General features: G+C 39.3%; 1 protein-coding gene across 5 annotated transcripts in view; it reads left to right on the top strand.

Moving 5' to 3' along the window:
* Positions 1-15,754, top strand: part of PLD1 (phospholipase D1) — a 213,086-nt gene extending 197,332 nt beyond the window's left edge. For 4 of the 5 annotated variants that reach the window (XM_059920532.1, XM_059920528.1, XM_059920531.1 and 1 more), the window contains 2 exons: positions 8,914-9,031; positions 10,630-15,754. In XM_059920532.1, the coding sequence (XP_059776515.1) occupies positions 8,914-9,031; positions 10,630-10,854 (343 nt within the window). In that variant the 3' untranslated portion in view covers positions 10,855-15,754. Of the gene's footprint in view, positions 1-8,913; positions 9,032-9,962; positions 10,044-10,629 lie in introns of those variants that run through there. The other variant, XM_059920529.1, reaches the window with a different exon arrangement.
* The last annotated feature ends 310 nt before the right edge of the window (positions 15,755-16,064 follow it).

The raw sequence follows: 16,064 nt of genomic DNA, 5'->3' as shown, positions 1-16,064 counted from the left end.
TCACTCCACACTCTGGCTCTTGAGAACCAAGCTTCAGTTCCGGAGACGTTCCTTCTGCTTCCTCTGCCCCAGGAGCTCAGCAAATCCATCCCTCAAAATTTGACTGTCAGACCTTCTCACAGTTTTTATTGCTGTATTTATCACCTGTGTTACGAATTGTTTTGTCAGTAAGGTTTTTTTTTTTTTACAGGTGAATTAAATTTCTTTTATTTTGTTACTATTGTTTAATTTTTTAATTGTTTTTGTATATTTATCTTAATTTTAAAAACTCTTACTTATGTTCATGTTCAGCTCAGTTCATAGATCTTTTTTTGGAAAGGCCTTTATCTAGTGTACCAGTCATAACTGACCATTCTGTCTTCTTTAAAAGTTGCTCTATAGGGCTAAAACCAAACTCATCATGGGGCCAGTCTATAATTTCTGTGAGTGTCACTAAATTCATGGATCCTTGGTGATAGAGAAAAAAAACCTCAGAAATGTAGCTGATTTGCTGAACTAGGCTTAAAGTCAGTTCAGCTGCCATAATTTATTCATTTATTCTACAAATATTTATTGAACTTATACTATTTGTCTGGCATTGTGCTGGGCACCAGGGAGACAGGCTGGGACCTGGGACCCTTTGCTGCAGCGCTGCAGTGCTTGCACCTGGACACACCTCTCCTCCAGCAACAAAATACAAAGAAACTGTCTGGGACTAAAAATAATTGCGTGCCTGCAGTTAGGGTAAATTCTGGACCTAAAAGATACAAAAAGACCAAAAAACCCAACTGCCACTTTTGAAGAGCCTGGAGCAAAAGCAGGGGGTGGGGAGCAAAAGCAGGGTACTGCAGATGCCCCCGCAACACACCACCACCTAAGGGGTGGGCAAAACACCTAAGCCACCCCTCTGGCCCGACCCCTGGACACACCCCTACCCTCACCCCATATAAGGAACAAGCTCCCCCCCCTCAGGGAGCCAACAAGCAAGGGAACCTGTTGTTTGTTCTCACTGCCCACTGCTGCAGCAGGGGCCCCAATAAAACCTTGCCTGAATTTCTTGCCTGGACTCTGATCAACTTCTACTGATTAAGGAGGCCAAGAACCCTGGTTGGTAACGCCAGGAATATAGAGCAGAAAATAGAGTCTTTCACAAGTTGGGGAAAAAAGGACAGGAAAATCTTTGGCCCAAGACTGACAATCACAAAGGGCTTCAAATTAGCCTTTTATCCTTATTTACACATGAAGTTATAAATGTAGTCATTAAAAAACAAACAACTCTTTTGACATATAATTCACATACTATAAAATTCACTTTTTTAAAGGATACAAGTCAGTGGTTTTTAGTGTATTCACAGAGTTGGGCAACCATCACCACAGTCTAATTTCAGAATATTTTATCACCCCTAAAAGAAACCCTATATCCATTGATCTTGCATCCTACAATCTTCAACTCATTTATTTTTTTGTGGCTACCTTAGCATTTTCTATATACAAGATCATGTTATCTGCAAATAGTTCTACTTCCTTTTCAATCTGAATATCTTTTATTTCTTTTTCCTGTCTACCCGCTCTGGCTAGAACTTCCAGCACAATGGTGAACAGAAGTGTTGAGAATGACCAACTTTCTCTTATTCTTGATCTTAGAGGGAAAGCTTTTAGTTGTCTTTCACCATTAAGTATAATGTTAGCTACGGGGTTTTTTATAGATGCCCTTTACCAGGCTGAGGAAGTTCTACTTCTAGTTTGTTGAGTGTTTTTATCATGGACTTGTCAAATTTTTTTTTCTGCATCTACTGAGATGGTCATGTGGTTTGTCCTAAATACAGTCATTTTCATATTACAAAATGAATTTGTTAAGGTAAATATTTTAAATATACCAAAATTATTAGAATTCTGCTTTGGATTTCAATCATTTTTAATACATGAAGAACTTAAAAAATGGAAGAGATCAAGCTCTCTCTCTGGATCTTCCAGAGACCCTGGATTCAAAGACTATTCCTGCCCTCACAGAGTTTACAGCTATGTAAATAATGCGTTAACCGCTGTAATGGAGGTCTGTAAGGTTTTTGTTTTTGTTTTATTTTAGACCATTGATATTTTAATTGGCTTCTAATGTTAATTTGTTTTGTTTAGCAGGGGAGAGTTTAAGATTAGCAACCCACTGTTAATCAACCCACTGATTGCCTACTGCAGCTCATATAAGGAAACAAATATTTCCTCCTGTAAGCTAGAAATAAATGTCACACCTTTTCAGTTCCATGAGAACTTAAGTATTCTCTTTAAAGGTGTAGCCTCCTTTATAACTTTCTAAATGTATAATAATTATAGAGGGGGAGGGTTCTGATTACAACATATTTTTCATTGTAGAAAATTTGGCAAACAGAAAAGCAATAAGGAAATTAAATTTATCTGTAATCCCACCACCCAGTGCCAACAATTTTAACATTTGATATATGTCATTCCACTTTTTTTCTATACATAACTATTCACTACTGTATTTCTTTTTTTAAACATAATTAGGATCTTGCAGTTCTACAAAGTCCTTTATTATTTAAATAATATTACACATACTTTTCCATGTCATTGCGTTCTTCTATAACATTTAATGGCTGCATTGTATTACATTGTTTGAGCCTGCCGTAATTCCTTTAACCAAAACCTCATTGACGGGCAGATTTTTTGCTGATATAAAAAAGTGGGTATGATTGTAGATAGTATCTTGCTTACCTTCTTAGTTGTTTCCTTAACTAAATCCTAACTATAGGATTTCTAGCCAAAAAGTGTGCAATTTCCTTTGCCCTCTGAGTTCTATTATTATCTTTGCCGATTTGTTGGGTTTCAAATGGAATTTCATTATTTTAATTTGCAATTTGAGGGTTTAAAAATGTATCCATTAGCCATTTGTAATTGTTCTTTTGCGAATTGTCTAGACTATTCATGTCCTTTGCCCGTTTTTTTGGAATGTTTCACTTTCTTTTAATGATTTGTCAGTAATTTAAGTACATAAAAGCCTAATTTCTTTCTCCCATTTGTTGCAAAGCTGATTTGCGAATTGCCTTTTAATCATATTTAGAGTATTTGGGGGAACCATCAATTCTTATTAATCAAATCTATCAGTTTTTTTCTCTTCCCCCCTTTTTAAAAATATGCTTAGAATAGCTTCCCCAAGATAAAATATTTACTTATATTTTCTTCTAGTGCTCGTTTGATATTACTTTTACATTTAACATCTGCAATTTATTTTTTTAATTTTTTAATTTATCTATTTATTTATTTATTTATTTTGGCTGTGCTGGGTCTTCGTTGCTGCGCGCGGGCTTTCTCTAGTTGCGGCGAGCGGGGGCCACTCTTCGTTGCAGTGCATGGGCTTCTCATTGCGGTGGCTTCTCTTGTTGCAGAGCACGGGCTCTAGGCACGTGGACTTCAGTAGTTGTGGCACATGGGCTTCAGTGGTTGTGGCTCACGGGCTCTAGAGCACAGGCTCAGTAGTTGTGGCACACGGGCTCCACAGTATGTGGGATCTTCTCGGACCAGGGCTCGAACCCATGTGCCCTGCCTTGGCAGGTGGATTCTTAACCACTGCGCCACCAGGGAAGCCAACATCTGCAATTTATTTTAATGTAAGAAATGAGGTAGGAACTCTAACTCTTTTTCCCAGGCAAACCAACTGATCCAGAACTGCATGACTGCAGTACTCGTTGCCTGTCTAACCTGCAGTGCCTCTTTATGGTGCACCGAATTGCCACACATCCTGACCTATCTGTACTCTCTGCTACTTCCTATTGAAAGTCTGTTGACTTGCATGCCATTATGATACCACTTTAATTATCGTAGCTGTGCACTTTAATACTACTTCCTACCATACCACTTCCCCAAATTAGTATTCTTTTCCAGAATAATCTTGGCTACTCTTAGTCATTCTTCCGCACGAACTTTAAAATTGTTTATTCAAGTTCTCTCACTAGTTTTCTGATCAGGACTACAGTATACTTATAGATTAATATAAAAAGAGTTGATGTCTTTATAACATTGAGCCATCCTATTGAAGAACAAGGTATGGACTTCAATTTACTCACATTTTTTTGTTCTTCAGTAAAGCTCTAGGGTTTTCATTATTGGAAGCAGAAGTTGTTCTTCAGTGATCACTGAAGTTTTTTGTTGCTCTTCTTTTGGTGTTTTGCTGATCCTATGCCTTTCATGCTAAGTTTATTCCTAGATGCTTTATTTTTCCTGGCAACTTTCAAACTGTCTTGAAGAGGCAGTTGTTCTTGAACAAGCATTTTCACTTTGCCACAATGGCAGACACAAATAATACATTAAAAAGCACCATGAAAACCTTGTGTTGATTTTAGCTCTTTTTATTAGGAAATATTCGCAAAGATAAATGTGACCTAGCGCAGAGCCATTTTCTCCCTTAAAAAAATGCAACTTCAATCCATTTTCCATCTGGGCTATTTTTGCATAGAAATAGAGAGACACATTTCAATGTGAAATCAATTCTAAGTAGAATCAACCATCAGGGTACTGCACTAAATGTCACAGCTACATGCCAAACAGTTCATTAAGTCCTAGAAAATTATCCAAACTTTACAGATGTAACCATCACTCAACAGAAACCATTATCCACACAAGTAGAGCTCAGAATCATTTACAGTGATAGACATGAGGAATGGAAAGAACAGAAACAATTTTCTGCAGTTTTCCTACTGTCCCACTGATGCATAAACAATTAAACATTAAATAATTGACATTATTCAACTTTCAACATAAAATCAAATTTGTTTTCTCTGAAACCTTACTCCTCTAAAGGATATCCAGAGTACTTCATATTATTTTTACTGTATGAATTTTTATAATTAAAAAACTGACAGGGAAAATAATTTATCCCTGAACATTGTCTGTTATAGACTTATTTAAATACTTTTTCTATACACAGGCTCTTAACTGATAACTTGATAGACACATTGCCTCACCTCCTGTTCTCATTTAAAAGCAAAGTCATAGAAATATTCTTTCAGCTCTGTTTTCAGTGGGTTAGACGCCACTCAAATCAAAGGCATTACTCTGATTGACTTATTGTTATAACTTGCTCTGTCCTTCAAATCTGGCACGGTTAAATTTTGCTTCAGTTCTTAAGGAGCGGCAGCATCTAGGCGCAAACATCATCCTTTAGAACCTTTTTGAAAGTTATTCCTATAGAGTCTGAGGGAGACTTTATTTGAAGTGGAAATAGAATTTTGAGGTTATAAAACTCTAGGAATCCTAGTGAGCCCAGGTGCCAGATCCATTTATTTTAGAAAATTTTTATATAGTAGAAAAAGTGCAGACTAAAACTAAAATGTGATGCCCTTTTATCCCTATAAGCTGGCTGAGCCTTTTCAGGAGTTGATAATATTGGAGTTGACTGGGGAGAACACACATGGTTAAATAGCATGTGTGTTGGAACAGCCTTTCTTGAAGTACATTTTACATAGTGTTTGACCCAGGATTTTAATTCTTCAATTTCTCCTAGTGAAATAATCATAGAAATTCACAAAGTATTATATATGATGAATAAATTATGTTCATTATAGCATTGTTTATAATAATGGAAAACTGGAAACAACCCAAAAGGTCATAATAAAATAGCTGGCTAAATAAAATTTCACATAATGGGAAATTCTGCAGCCATTAAAAACGATGACGTAAATCTACACATTTAAATACAAAGAGGGTAACAATGTTATGACCTCCACCCTGTTAAATCCAATGGTCAATTCTCATCTGAATTTGACTCCGTGTGGTTCCGAGATACCCATCCTCTGGCTTCTCTGCAGCCTCACTGGCTGCTCCTTCTCTCCCCTACTGTTGAGGTGCACTGGTCCTCTTCTCTATCGATACTCACTACTTCGGTAAAGTCAGTTAAAGTCACATGGCTTTATGAGTGTACATATGTGGACAATTCTCAAGTGTATATCTCCAGCCAAACCTTCTCTCCCAAACTCCACATTCTTTTATCCAGCTACCTACTCAGCATCACCTCTTGTATATTTAATAGATGTCCCAACAGGTTCAAAACTGAATTCCTGGTCTTCCCCCCACTAACTGGCTCTACCCACAGAATTACCCATCTCAGCTAATGGCAACCGCAGTCTTCTGTTTGCTCAAGGCAAAGCCCTTTTAGTCATCCTTATGCCTCACTTTTTCTCACACCCTGTGTCCACTGGATCAGTGAAATCTGATCTCTCCACCTTCCTCTCCACCACCCAAGCCACCATCATCTCCCACCGAGATCACTGCAGTGACTCCTAACTGACCTCCCTGTTTCAATCCTTGCCCTGCACGGTCTATTCTCAATCCAGCAGCCGTTTGTTAATGTTTAAGTCAGATCCTGTCACTCCTTGCTCCAGTGTCAGCAGTATGTCCCAGTTTCATGCAATGTAAAAGCCAAAGTCCATCTGAGACCCATTTCCCCACTTTTCTTTCTTTCTTTCAATAAATTTATTTAGTTAGTTAGTTAGTTATTTTTGGCTGCGTTGGGTCTTGGCTGCTGCGCGTGGGCTTTCTCTAGTTGCAACGAGCAGGGGCTACTCTTCGTTGCGGTGCACAGGCTTCTCATTGCAGTGGCTTCTCCTGTTGCGGAGGGCGGGCTCTAGGCGTGTGGGCTTCAGTAGTTGTGGCATGCGGGCTCAGTAGTTGTGGCTCACGGGCTCTAGAGCGCAGGCTCAGTATTTGTGGCGCATGGGCTTAGTTGTTCTGCGGCATGTAGGATCTTTGCAGACCAGGGATCGAACCCGTGTCCCCTGCATTGGCAGGCGGATTCTTAACCACTGCGCCACCAGGGAAGTCTCCCCACTTTTATTTCCAATGTAGCACAAGCCTTTTTGGTATTCCTTGAACCTACCAGGCATGTGAGAAAAGAGCTTTGGACTCAGTTTCAATTCTAGCTCTATTAATAGAATGCCTCCAACCTTTTGTTTCCCATTTGCAAAATGGGAATCCTGTACCATCTACCTCCCAGGATTAAGATAGAAGTGCTTTTTAACACTCAGGCTTTACGTAAGTACCAGCGCTTGTATAATTTTCACATATGACCTCTAAAACTTGTCTTGCTTTGCTTGAGAATTTCTTATTATTTCTAGTCCTCTGTTTATATTTGATCAATTCAAACAATCTACTGTATGGCTTCTTTTATGCCAGGTACTCTGAGGATATGAGAATAGCCAGGTCATGTTCTCTTAAAGAATTTACATGCTAGAAGTGGGAGATGGGCCTATTAAAAGCAAAAAGTGCATGAAATATTGCAGGTGCTCTGATAAAAACAAAGCACAGATGAAGCACAGTGAGGGGGACAAAGGAAGAAAGTTCAAATCTTTCAGGATTGACGGGGAGAAATGGGAGAAGGGAAAAAGGGAGCCATAAAAAGTTTCATAGAGGTGACCTTGTACTGAATCCTGAAAGATGGTAGGTAAGGTTAGGCAAACAGGCAGGGGAGGGAAAAGCCTCCCGGACTACTCCCATCTCACACTCTTAAAGCACACCTGGTATTTACCACATTTTAATTAATTCCTTTTGAGGGTGATTCTTTATTCATTGTTGATCTCACCTACCAAGTATAACTGCACCCAGAGAGGCTCCGTGTCTTTCATATTCATTTCTGTACCCTAGAGTTCAGCATAGTTCTTGGCCCAAGGGAGGGAAGAAGGAAGGAAGGAAGGAAGGAAGGAAGGAAGGAAGGAAGGAAGGGAGGGAGGAAGGGAGGAAGGGGTGGGGAGGGAGGAAGGAAAGTCAAGTCTTGGTTAAGAGCACAGGTTTGGGAGTCAGGTGGTCCTGGTTGGAGTCCCAGATATACAATTTGCTAGCTGTATGACCTTGAAAGAGTTACTTGACCTCTCTGTGCCTTAGTTCCCTTTTCTTTTTTTTTTTTAACCTGTTGATCTATTTATTTATTTGGTTGCACTGGGTATGGTAGTAGGTAGGCTCCTTAGTTGCGGCTCATGAGCTCCTTAGTTGTGGCATGTGGACTCTTAGTTGCATCATGCATATGGGATCTAGTTCCCAGACCAGGGATTGAACCCAGGCCCCCCGCATTGGAAGCTCGGAGTCTTAACCACTGTGCCACCAGGGAAGTCCCCTTAGCTCCCTTTTCAGTAAAAGGAAAATAATAATACTTGCTTCTTTTGTTTTTACTATTTTTTTACTTTTTTTTTTTTTTTTTTAATAGCTGCTTCTTCATAAGGCTGTTGAGGATTTACTGAGATCATTTTTGGAAAGGCTCAGCACGTTGAAAGGCACATGCTTTGAATACTAATCCTATCTTCCAAGGTTCTCACCCTCTTAGGCCAAATTACAAGAACTCTGTTAGAGCAAAATGAAGGTGTTTCTCTGTCCAACAGTTAAAACTTTCAAACATCATAACAACTTAGGTTTTTCTGTTTTGTTTTGTTTTGTTTTGCAACTTGGCTTTTTTTTATATAGACACACAGACACACACTTAGTCTTTTTTTTTTTTTTTTAATTTATTTACTTATTTATTTATTTTTGGCTGTGTTGGGTCTTCGTTTCTGTGCGAGGGCTTTCTCTAGTTGCGGCGAGCGGGGGCCACTCTTCATCGCGGTGCGTGGGCCTCTCACTATCGCGGCCTCTCTTGTTGCGGAGCACAGGCTCCAGACGCACAGGCTCAGTAGTTGTGGCTCACGGGCCTAGTTGCTCCGTGGCATGTGGGATCTTCCCAGACCAGGGCTCGAACCCGTGTCCCCTGCATTGGCAGGCAGATTCTCAACCACTACGCCACCAGGGAAGCCCCACACACTTAGTCTTAATGGCTTCCTTTGATTTCCTTAAAAGAAAAGGACTTCTGTGGTTGAGTGTCTGAATTGCTGTACCATTAGAAACAGTGCCTGCAGCAAACTGCTTTGTCTCAGTTACTCATTTTGGAGGACACTTGTTTTTCAGGGTTGTCCTCGGCTATCTTTCTGGCCCTAGTGAAGACATTCAGGATCCAGTGAGTGACAAATTCTTCAAGGAGGTGTGGGTTTCAACGGCAGCTCGAAATGCTACAATTTATGATAAGGTGAGGTTTACATATCCTGCTCCTTTTTTAACTGAATCACATCACAAAAGCACAAAATTATTTCTGCATATTATTAGTACAGAGTATTCTTAATGAGTGTAAAAAACCAATACACCTCCAACTTGTAATAAAATACTTCTTGGTAGACATTAAAAAAACAGAGTCAAAAGGAGCCATAGATTATTGTTTAGAAGAGACTTTAGTGACATTCTGGTCTCAGATTCCAGAATCCCATCATAAGCATCCTTAGCAGGTGGTTACCCAGCCTTTATACATGTCTAGTGACAAAGAGGAAAGAGGCAGATGGGATCAAAAAATGAGTCAGACTTGGGTTCAGCCCAGCTCACACAGTTGCTGGTGATATAACTATGTGTATAGTAATTTGATGTTCTGAGCCTTCCTTTCTTTCCTCTCCTATAAACTGGGAGGAACATTCACTAGGTGGTCGTGAGGATAAAGAACAGTCTATTAAATGTACTTAGCACATAGTACATATAGTAAATAGTGTCCATCCTAATGATGAAGCTTATTAATAATGAGAAACTTTCAGCTCTAATTTTGGAAAGGTGTTTTAAAACCAACTTCATTTGTTAGGTAGGCCAAATGCATCTTCTGGTAAGTTCCGTCCATTGATAATGATAAAGAGTGTACAAGAGTTGAGTCACCCGACACTGAAACAGGTTACATCATGAAGTAGCCAGCATTCCATCATAGAAAATATTCAAGCTGAGATCCACTGACCATCTATCATAAACTGGGTGAGAGTGCATTCTTTTTCTGACTTCCAGAGTCCCTTCAGCACAGAAAATTCATCATTTCTAATGAAACATGACAACTATCTACATAGCCTTGTTTCATACTGAGGCCTCAAGGCCATGATCAAATAGGTTGTGTGCATGGAGTCTTTTCAAATGTAATTTTTTAAATGCAGGGCACAGCCTAGTTTGGATCCTGGATTGGGAAGAATAACAGCTATAGAAGACATTTTGGGAATAATCGGATAAATCTGAATATGGACCATATCTTAAATAACATAGAATTGATTTTCTGAGGTGTGAGAATTGTGTTGTGGTTATATAGGCACATGTCCTTATTCTTAAGAAATACATGCTGAAGTATTGAGGTGTGAAGTGTTATGATGTGTGAAACTTATTTTCAGTTAGCAAAATACATACACAATTGATAACTTTAAGTACGGGTACAGATATGAACATTTTTCAAAATTAAAAAGTTAGAGAAAATATAATACACAATTTTCCTTTTAGACCAGAACCTCCAGTGAAATTCAGGGGTGATTATTATCCAAAAAGTAAGGTATCACCCATGAAACTCCTTACCACTAGCTTGACTTTATCCTGAGGTCAATCACTTATGTAGATCAGATATAGGATCTGTGTTGTTTTTTTTTTTTTGATGGAAGCAAATCTAGCACTCTCTTTGTAGCAAATAAAAGAAGCAACCCTTCAATCAGGTCTGCGCTGTAACATAAAACTAATATGTGTTTCATAAAACAAAGGTTTTGTCCGTCGGAATGAGTATTTTCAGTAAAGGGGATATGCTTTCTTTTAAGCCTGTCACTCAGTTTCCTATTTAATCAGGTGTTCCGGTGCCTTCCCAATGATGAAGTACACAATTTAATTCAGCTGAGAGACTTTATAAGCAAGCCCATCTTAGCAAAGGAAGATCCCATTAGAGCTGAGGAAGAACTGAAAAAGATCCGTGGGTTCTTGGTACAGTTCCCCTTTTATTTCCTGTCTGAAGAAAACCTACTGCCTTCTGTTGGAACCAAAGAAGCCATGGTGCCCACCGAGGTTTGGACTTAAGAGTCATACTTGTTTGCAACTCAAAGACTTCCACCCTGAAGAGTACATGTCACACAGTGACTTTCTGGAGACCTGACAGCCAAAGCCGGACCCAGTGCACTCTTGTATCCAACCTTGGACCCTTTGGGTTGGCTGGGAAGGGCTGTAGTCATACTGATATAAGGACAGTGAAAATCAGCAGGGCTTTATCATTCCTCCTGCCTATCCCTGTGAAAAAAGGACTGTATTCTTAGGTAGCATATACCCAACAGCTTAAACACATACTAAAATTCCATGATGTATACCAAACTGCATTTTCTTTGCTAACAAGAATTTACCTGTCACTGTGATCTACTTTGCCAAAAGTTGTCTGAACCTCCTTATTTTTCTCTGACCCTCGCTTATGCACTTGATGTCTGCTGGACCTGTCTTCATCTCATAGTCCGTGCAGGCTCTGTCTGGGATATTGTTTATTGCTAGAAGATGTTGTGATGCTGCTTCAAGGTTATTTAAGGTTACTCGGGATGCTTCTTCTCCTGCCCGTCTGGTCCTGGAGTAGTCGTGTGCCCCCAACCAAGGACGTGGTCCTTATTCCTTTCCAGTGGCTGACAGGACAGGACAGACCTTAGTCTACACAGCAGCCCATGTTAGGCACTTCTGATAACATTGACAGCATGGATGTTGACACCACAGATCAACAGGAAGGAATTAAATTCGGTTATTAAGGCAGAGATTTCACTTTGCCTCCAAAGGCATTGACAAGATGTGTCCTTTTGATAGGGCCCACCCGATCAGATTTGAAAACGTGTAGGATATTTGATTACACGGCAACCGATAAAACTCAAAGACACAGCATGCAGCCTTCAGCAATCTTCAGCGTTTTGGTGGGAATCTGATCCAGATAAGAAAAGAAGATTTCTTATAGCCCTGTAAAATTTCCTGTCATCCTAAGCTGCTGGATTGATTGAAATTTGAGTTTCTACATTTCAAAATCAAACCAGTGAATACAACTTGTCTTTCAAGAGAATCAGGGGCTTCATAACTCATGCCAAGTTAGTGGGTATGAGCCTAACCTTATTTGACATTCAGCTCTCCAGCTATGTTACCTTCTTTAAGAAAAATTGTTTGCAAAATGCATACAACTTCACTTGTGTTATTAAATATAAATTAACATTCCACCAGGGTTCCAAAGAGGTTAGGATTATTTTTTAATTCACATTATCCTAGTCTGTGAATTGTTCTGGAAACCCATTTCTCCATTTTGGATGTTAGTGTACATACCCTTTGGTACCCCATAGCTCTAATTTTATTAAGCAGAACTATTCTTACAACCTAAAGAACTAATGTGGGTTCCCAACGGGCATGAGGCCATAAAACATGGTGTAGGTGCAATGATTACACCTCTATGGACCTGGACAGAATCTCATCCAAAAGAGTAAGGACCCAATCCCTATTTTCCTAGAACTGATAGTCCAGTGGAAAAGGTTAAACAGGAGCACAAAGTCAGTGAACTAGGTTAGTAGGAGAGAGACAGTGTCACACCCAGGAGGGTTTTACAAATGAGGTGGGACTATGTAACCAACAATGGAAATGAATATGCTTTTATGGTGGCTGAAGATAGTAAAATGACTTCATTCTATAGCAGTTGTAAATAAGACATTTGCTATTTATGAAGTTTAGATTGGCATTTAAAGTGCTGAGTGTATGTGGAATATCTAAGGATTTTTCATGTTTTCTTTTTAAATTTTTTAAAAAGGTAGAGCAGTCAACAAACTGGCTCTTGAAAGGGCCCTTTCTCTTTAAAAAAAGTCACTTAATCCAACCTCTGCCCATTTTATAGCTGAGGAAACTGAGACCCAGGTTAGTTGAAGGACTCACTGAAGTTTACCCATTAGGACCAGTGACATTGCTGGTCCATTACTGGCCTCTCCTTTCACTCATCACAGCCCCAAAAAGAGGAGATACAGTAAATAGATTTGAGACAGGATGTCTCTAAGCTATTTTGAACCCAGTGATATTATGTATTTATGTGCTTGTCTGTCTCCCCCTACTAGAATGTAAGCTCCATGGGGCAGGGACTTTCCTGTGTTTTGTTCATAGTGTATCCCCCAATCCTGAAACAGTGCCTGGCTCATAGGAGGTGCTCAGTACATGTTTGTCGGATGAATAAAGGAGGTGGAGGAGAGAGCTAATGAAATGAAAAACTTATGGGGTCTCAGACAAGAAATCTTCTTGCTGTTGCTAAAGAAACTGTTAGCAAGTTTCTTTTCTACTGCATCCTCTTAAAGGCAAGATGCTCATCTGCAAAGAGAGGGACTGCAAGATTTATTTGGGTGGATTTTATGGAAAATTCAGTGCCATAATTGCCTGCTTTGCAGTAGCAGTTAACATAGTGCAGCATTCTGCAAACATTGCATGGGCTGTGGACACAAGATATACCATATGGCCTAATTACCCATCATTCTCTGACACCATTACTACCTAATAGAAGTTCAGATAATTTATCTTTAACATTGCAATGTCTGATATAAACATTAAAATGCAAGTGATTCAGTCTTGAAAAGCAATTATGAATCTGTTCAACATTTTAAATTGACTATAATCTTTTGAAATGCCTATAAGTGCTGTACCTGACACTCTGATAATCTCTGTAATAATTTTTGCTTTCTAGAAGGAAAAATTCTATGATTATAAGAAGTGAAGTGTAGAAAGTGGTCATGGCCTATTAAAGCTACTCAGATTGGCCAAGCTTAGTGGTTGGTGGATACTAGACACAGCAGGTCAAGTTCAGGCATTTGCTCTGGAGCAAGTGTCCACTCAGGGACTCACCCTCCAGTGGGATGGCCTTCATTCTCAGCTGTAATGCATGACAGAGAGCTGGTCATTAGATAATTGAGTGACATGTTGTAAAACAAAACATTGGTTTTATTTTAATAGCGTGTGTAGAAGAAAATTTTGTCTCTAGGTAGTCAAAACCAGAAGCAGTTAATCTCTTATGTAATAACTTGGGAAATTGTAACATATCGTGAATTAACAGTCTTCCAGATGAAGGCAGTAAGCCAGGAAGTCTTTTTGCAGATATAAGGTGACAGGCAGAACAGATTTTGTACACATCATGGAGGTCCTGCACGTCTTTCTGCCCCTCCTCATTCCTTATTCCTTCAACCTCTTTCCCCAACCAGAGCCCTTCTGTATTATGGAAACCATTTTAGAGGACAAGAAAAAGCTTTCTGGGGAAAAACAACATTAGGCATCTAAAATAAATCTTCAGTTTAACTCACACTTTTAAGTGATTGACAAAATATTATCATTTTTTAACAGAGGTAATGGTTCTTCTTAACATCTCTGATCTGATGTGGCACTTGAGCATTTTCAGATGCCTGTCACCCTCTGGAGAGGGGCTAAAGAGGGCCCTTCATGTCTCCTCATCCCTCTCAATTCTCCCATGTATGAAAAGTGAGCAAACGCTAAAGGACTTTCAGTGTGCTTAGGAATACAATTTTATTTCCTTGGAAGATCCTCTGAAGTCAGTTACTACTGGCAACTTGGAGGTTTAAAATGGGTTTTACCAGGCATAGGCCTTGAGAAATTCTTGAATCTAGAAATTCACTGGAAAAGGAATTCATTGCCATCTATCAAAAAGTTGCAGGTGAAGAATCAATGGATTCGCGTTATGTTTGGGGGGAGGAAGATGCCATGATATGATTCCTAGTGGCATTTAATTCACATGTGATATATTATTGGCTTTGACTGCAGATTGGAAGGATTCATTAAGGGAAACAAAAATTCTTTGGCTTAATTTATTATAGGTTATTTTCTTTTTTCCTTTATACCAGTATTAAATTTTAACTTAAAAACAAGAAGTAATCAAAGTAAGATAAATGAAAATTTGTCACACTAATCATTTTAAACTTTTAAGTTTTAAAATCAGAGACTGGGATTGCAATCCAGCCAAGATGCAGACTTAATTACTCTTTCCTATTCCCTAGCAGCTATAATTGTTTGCTTTATTCTAGATAAATGCACTTAAGTGAATGTTGTCCTACTTCTGCTCAACACTAGGAAATGTAGCACCATGCTCTCCTAACGTATATTCCACTTGGATTCTTCACATAAAATTGTCTGAGCCAAAGGTACTGATATCCTCCTCAACCATTCTAAAAATTCATACCAAAGTATTGCAGTTGGAGCACATGTCTCTGATGCAAAAACCAGATACTTGCTGGTGAACATCCATCCATTCAGAATATTCAGGTATTCTGGACAGAGCTCAGGCCCTAGCCTCACCCTTATGGCAGGCTTTGGCAAACTAAGGCTGGGCCTCCTGTTTTTGTAAATAAAGTTTTATTTGAATGTAGCCATGTCCATTTGTTTACATGCCTCATGACCAAATGATCTGTGAATCTGAGAATACTTAAGAAACGTTTACTGATCCTTCCTCTAGAGAGAGCAAAGAATGTCCAATTAGGGTACTTCAACCAAACAGATTTGGGTGAGTTCTAATCTCTTCCATAAGCAAGGTTTTCAACTCTCCACATCCCAGAGCCCAGCATTCTACAATAGATTTATTTTAACAAGGTCAAGTCCTTTCAAGAATGAAAAATCACATGTTTTTTTGTTCTGAAAGAGTTTTTGTCAACTAAAGCAATCTTCTCCCAGCTGAGCACTCATATGGAAGCATGGTTGATAATGTTTGTAACTAAAGTGTTAAATGAGGATAGATAGGCCTAACGATTTGTATTCAGAATGACAATTGTGAACTCAAGAAACTCAGTCTCCCTGGATTTTCCTTCTACGAAGCCTTGGAAATGATACGTGTATCCATCCTCTGCCTCACAGTCAATGCTTTTGATGCCAAGTCCCTTAACTGCTTTTTTTAATGTAAATATTCATTAATTAAACAATTAAAAGTGTGAAATTGGCCGTGTCCCTCTACTTGAAAAGAAGATTCCTCATTCCTCACATGGGGTTTTTACAGCCAGCGCACTGTAGGTCTGAGCTCCAGACAGTAACCTGCGCCTTTGGAGCAGATGTCAGAGCCCCAGCGTCCCCAGTCTTCTCACAAACTTCATGCACACATCTCAGCAGCACCCAGAAAGAGAAGGAAACAGAAGTCCCCTTTTGCCCCTTCCTCCACCAGTAACTACCTATTCCCTGAAGGGCAATCACTTTCCCCAGTTCTTGAAACAGAGATTAGTTTTGCCTATTTTTGTACCCCACTGGCTTTTTCA

Source organism: Balaenoptera ricei, chromosome 4 (assembly GCF_028023285.1).
Source record: "Balaenoptera ricei isolate mBalRic1 chromosome 4, mBalRic1.hap2, whole genome shotgun sequence".
Taxonomy (NCBI): Eukaryota; Metazoa; Chordata; class Mammalia; order Artiodactyla; family Balaenopteridae; genus Balaenoptera; species Balaenoptera ricei.
This window is presented reverse-complemented; position numbering and strand designations above follow the sequence as displayed.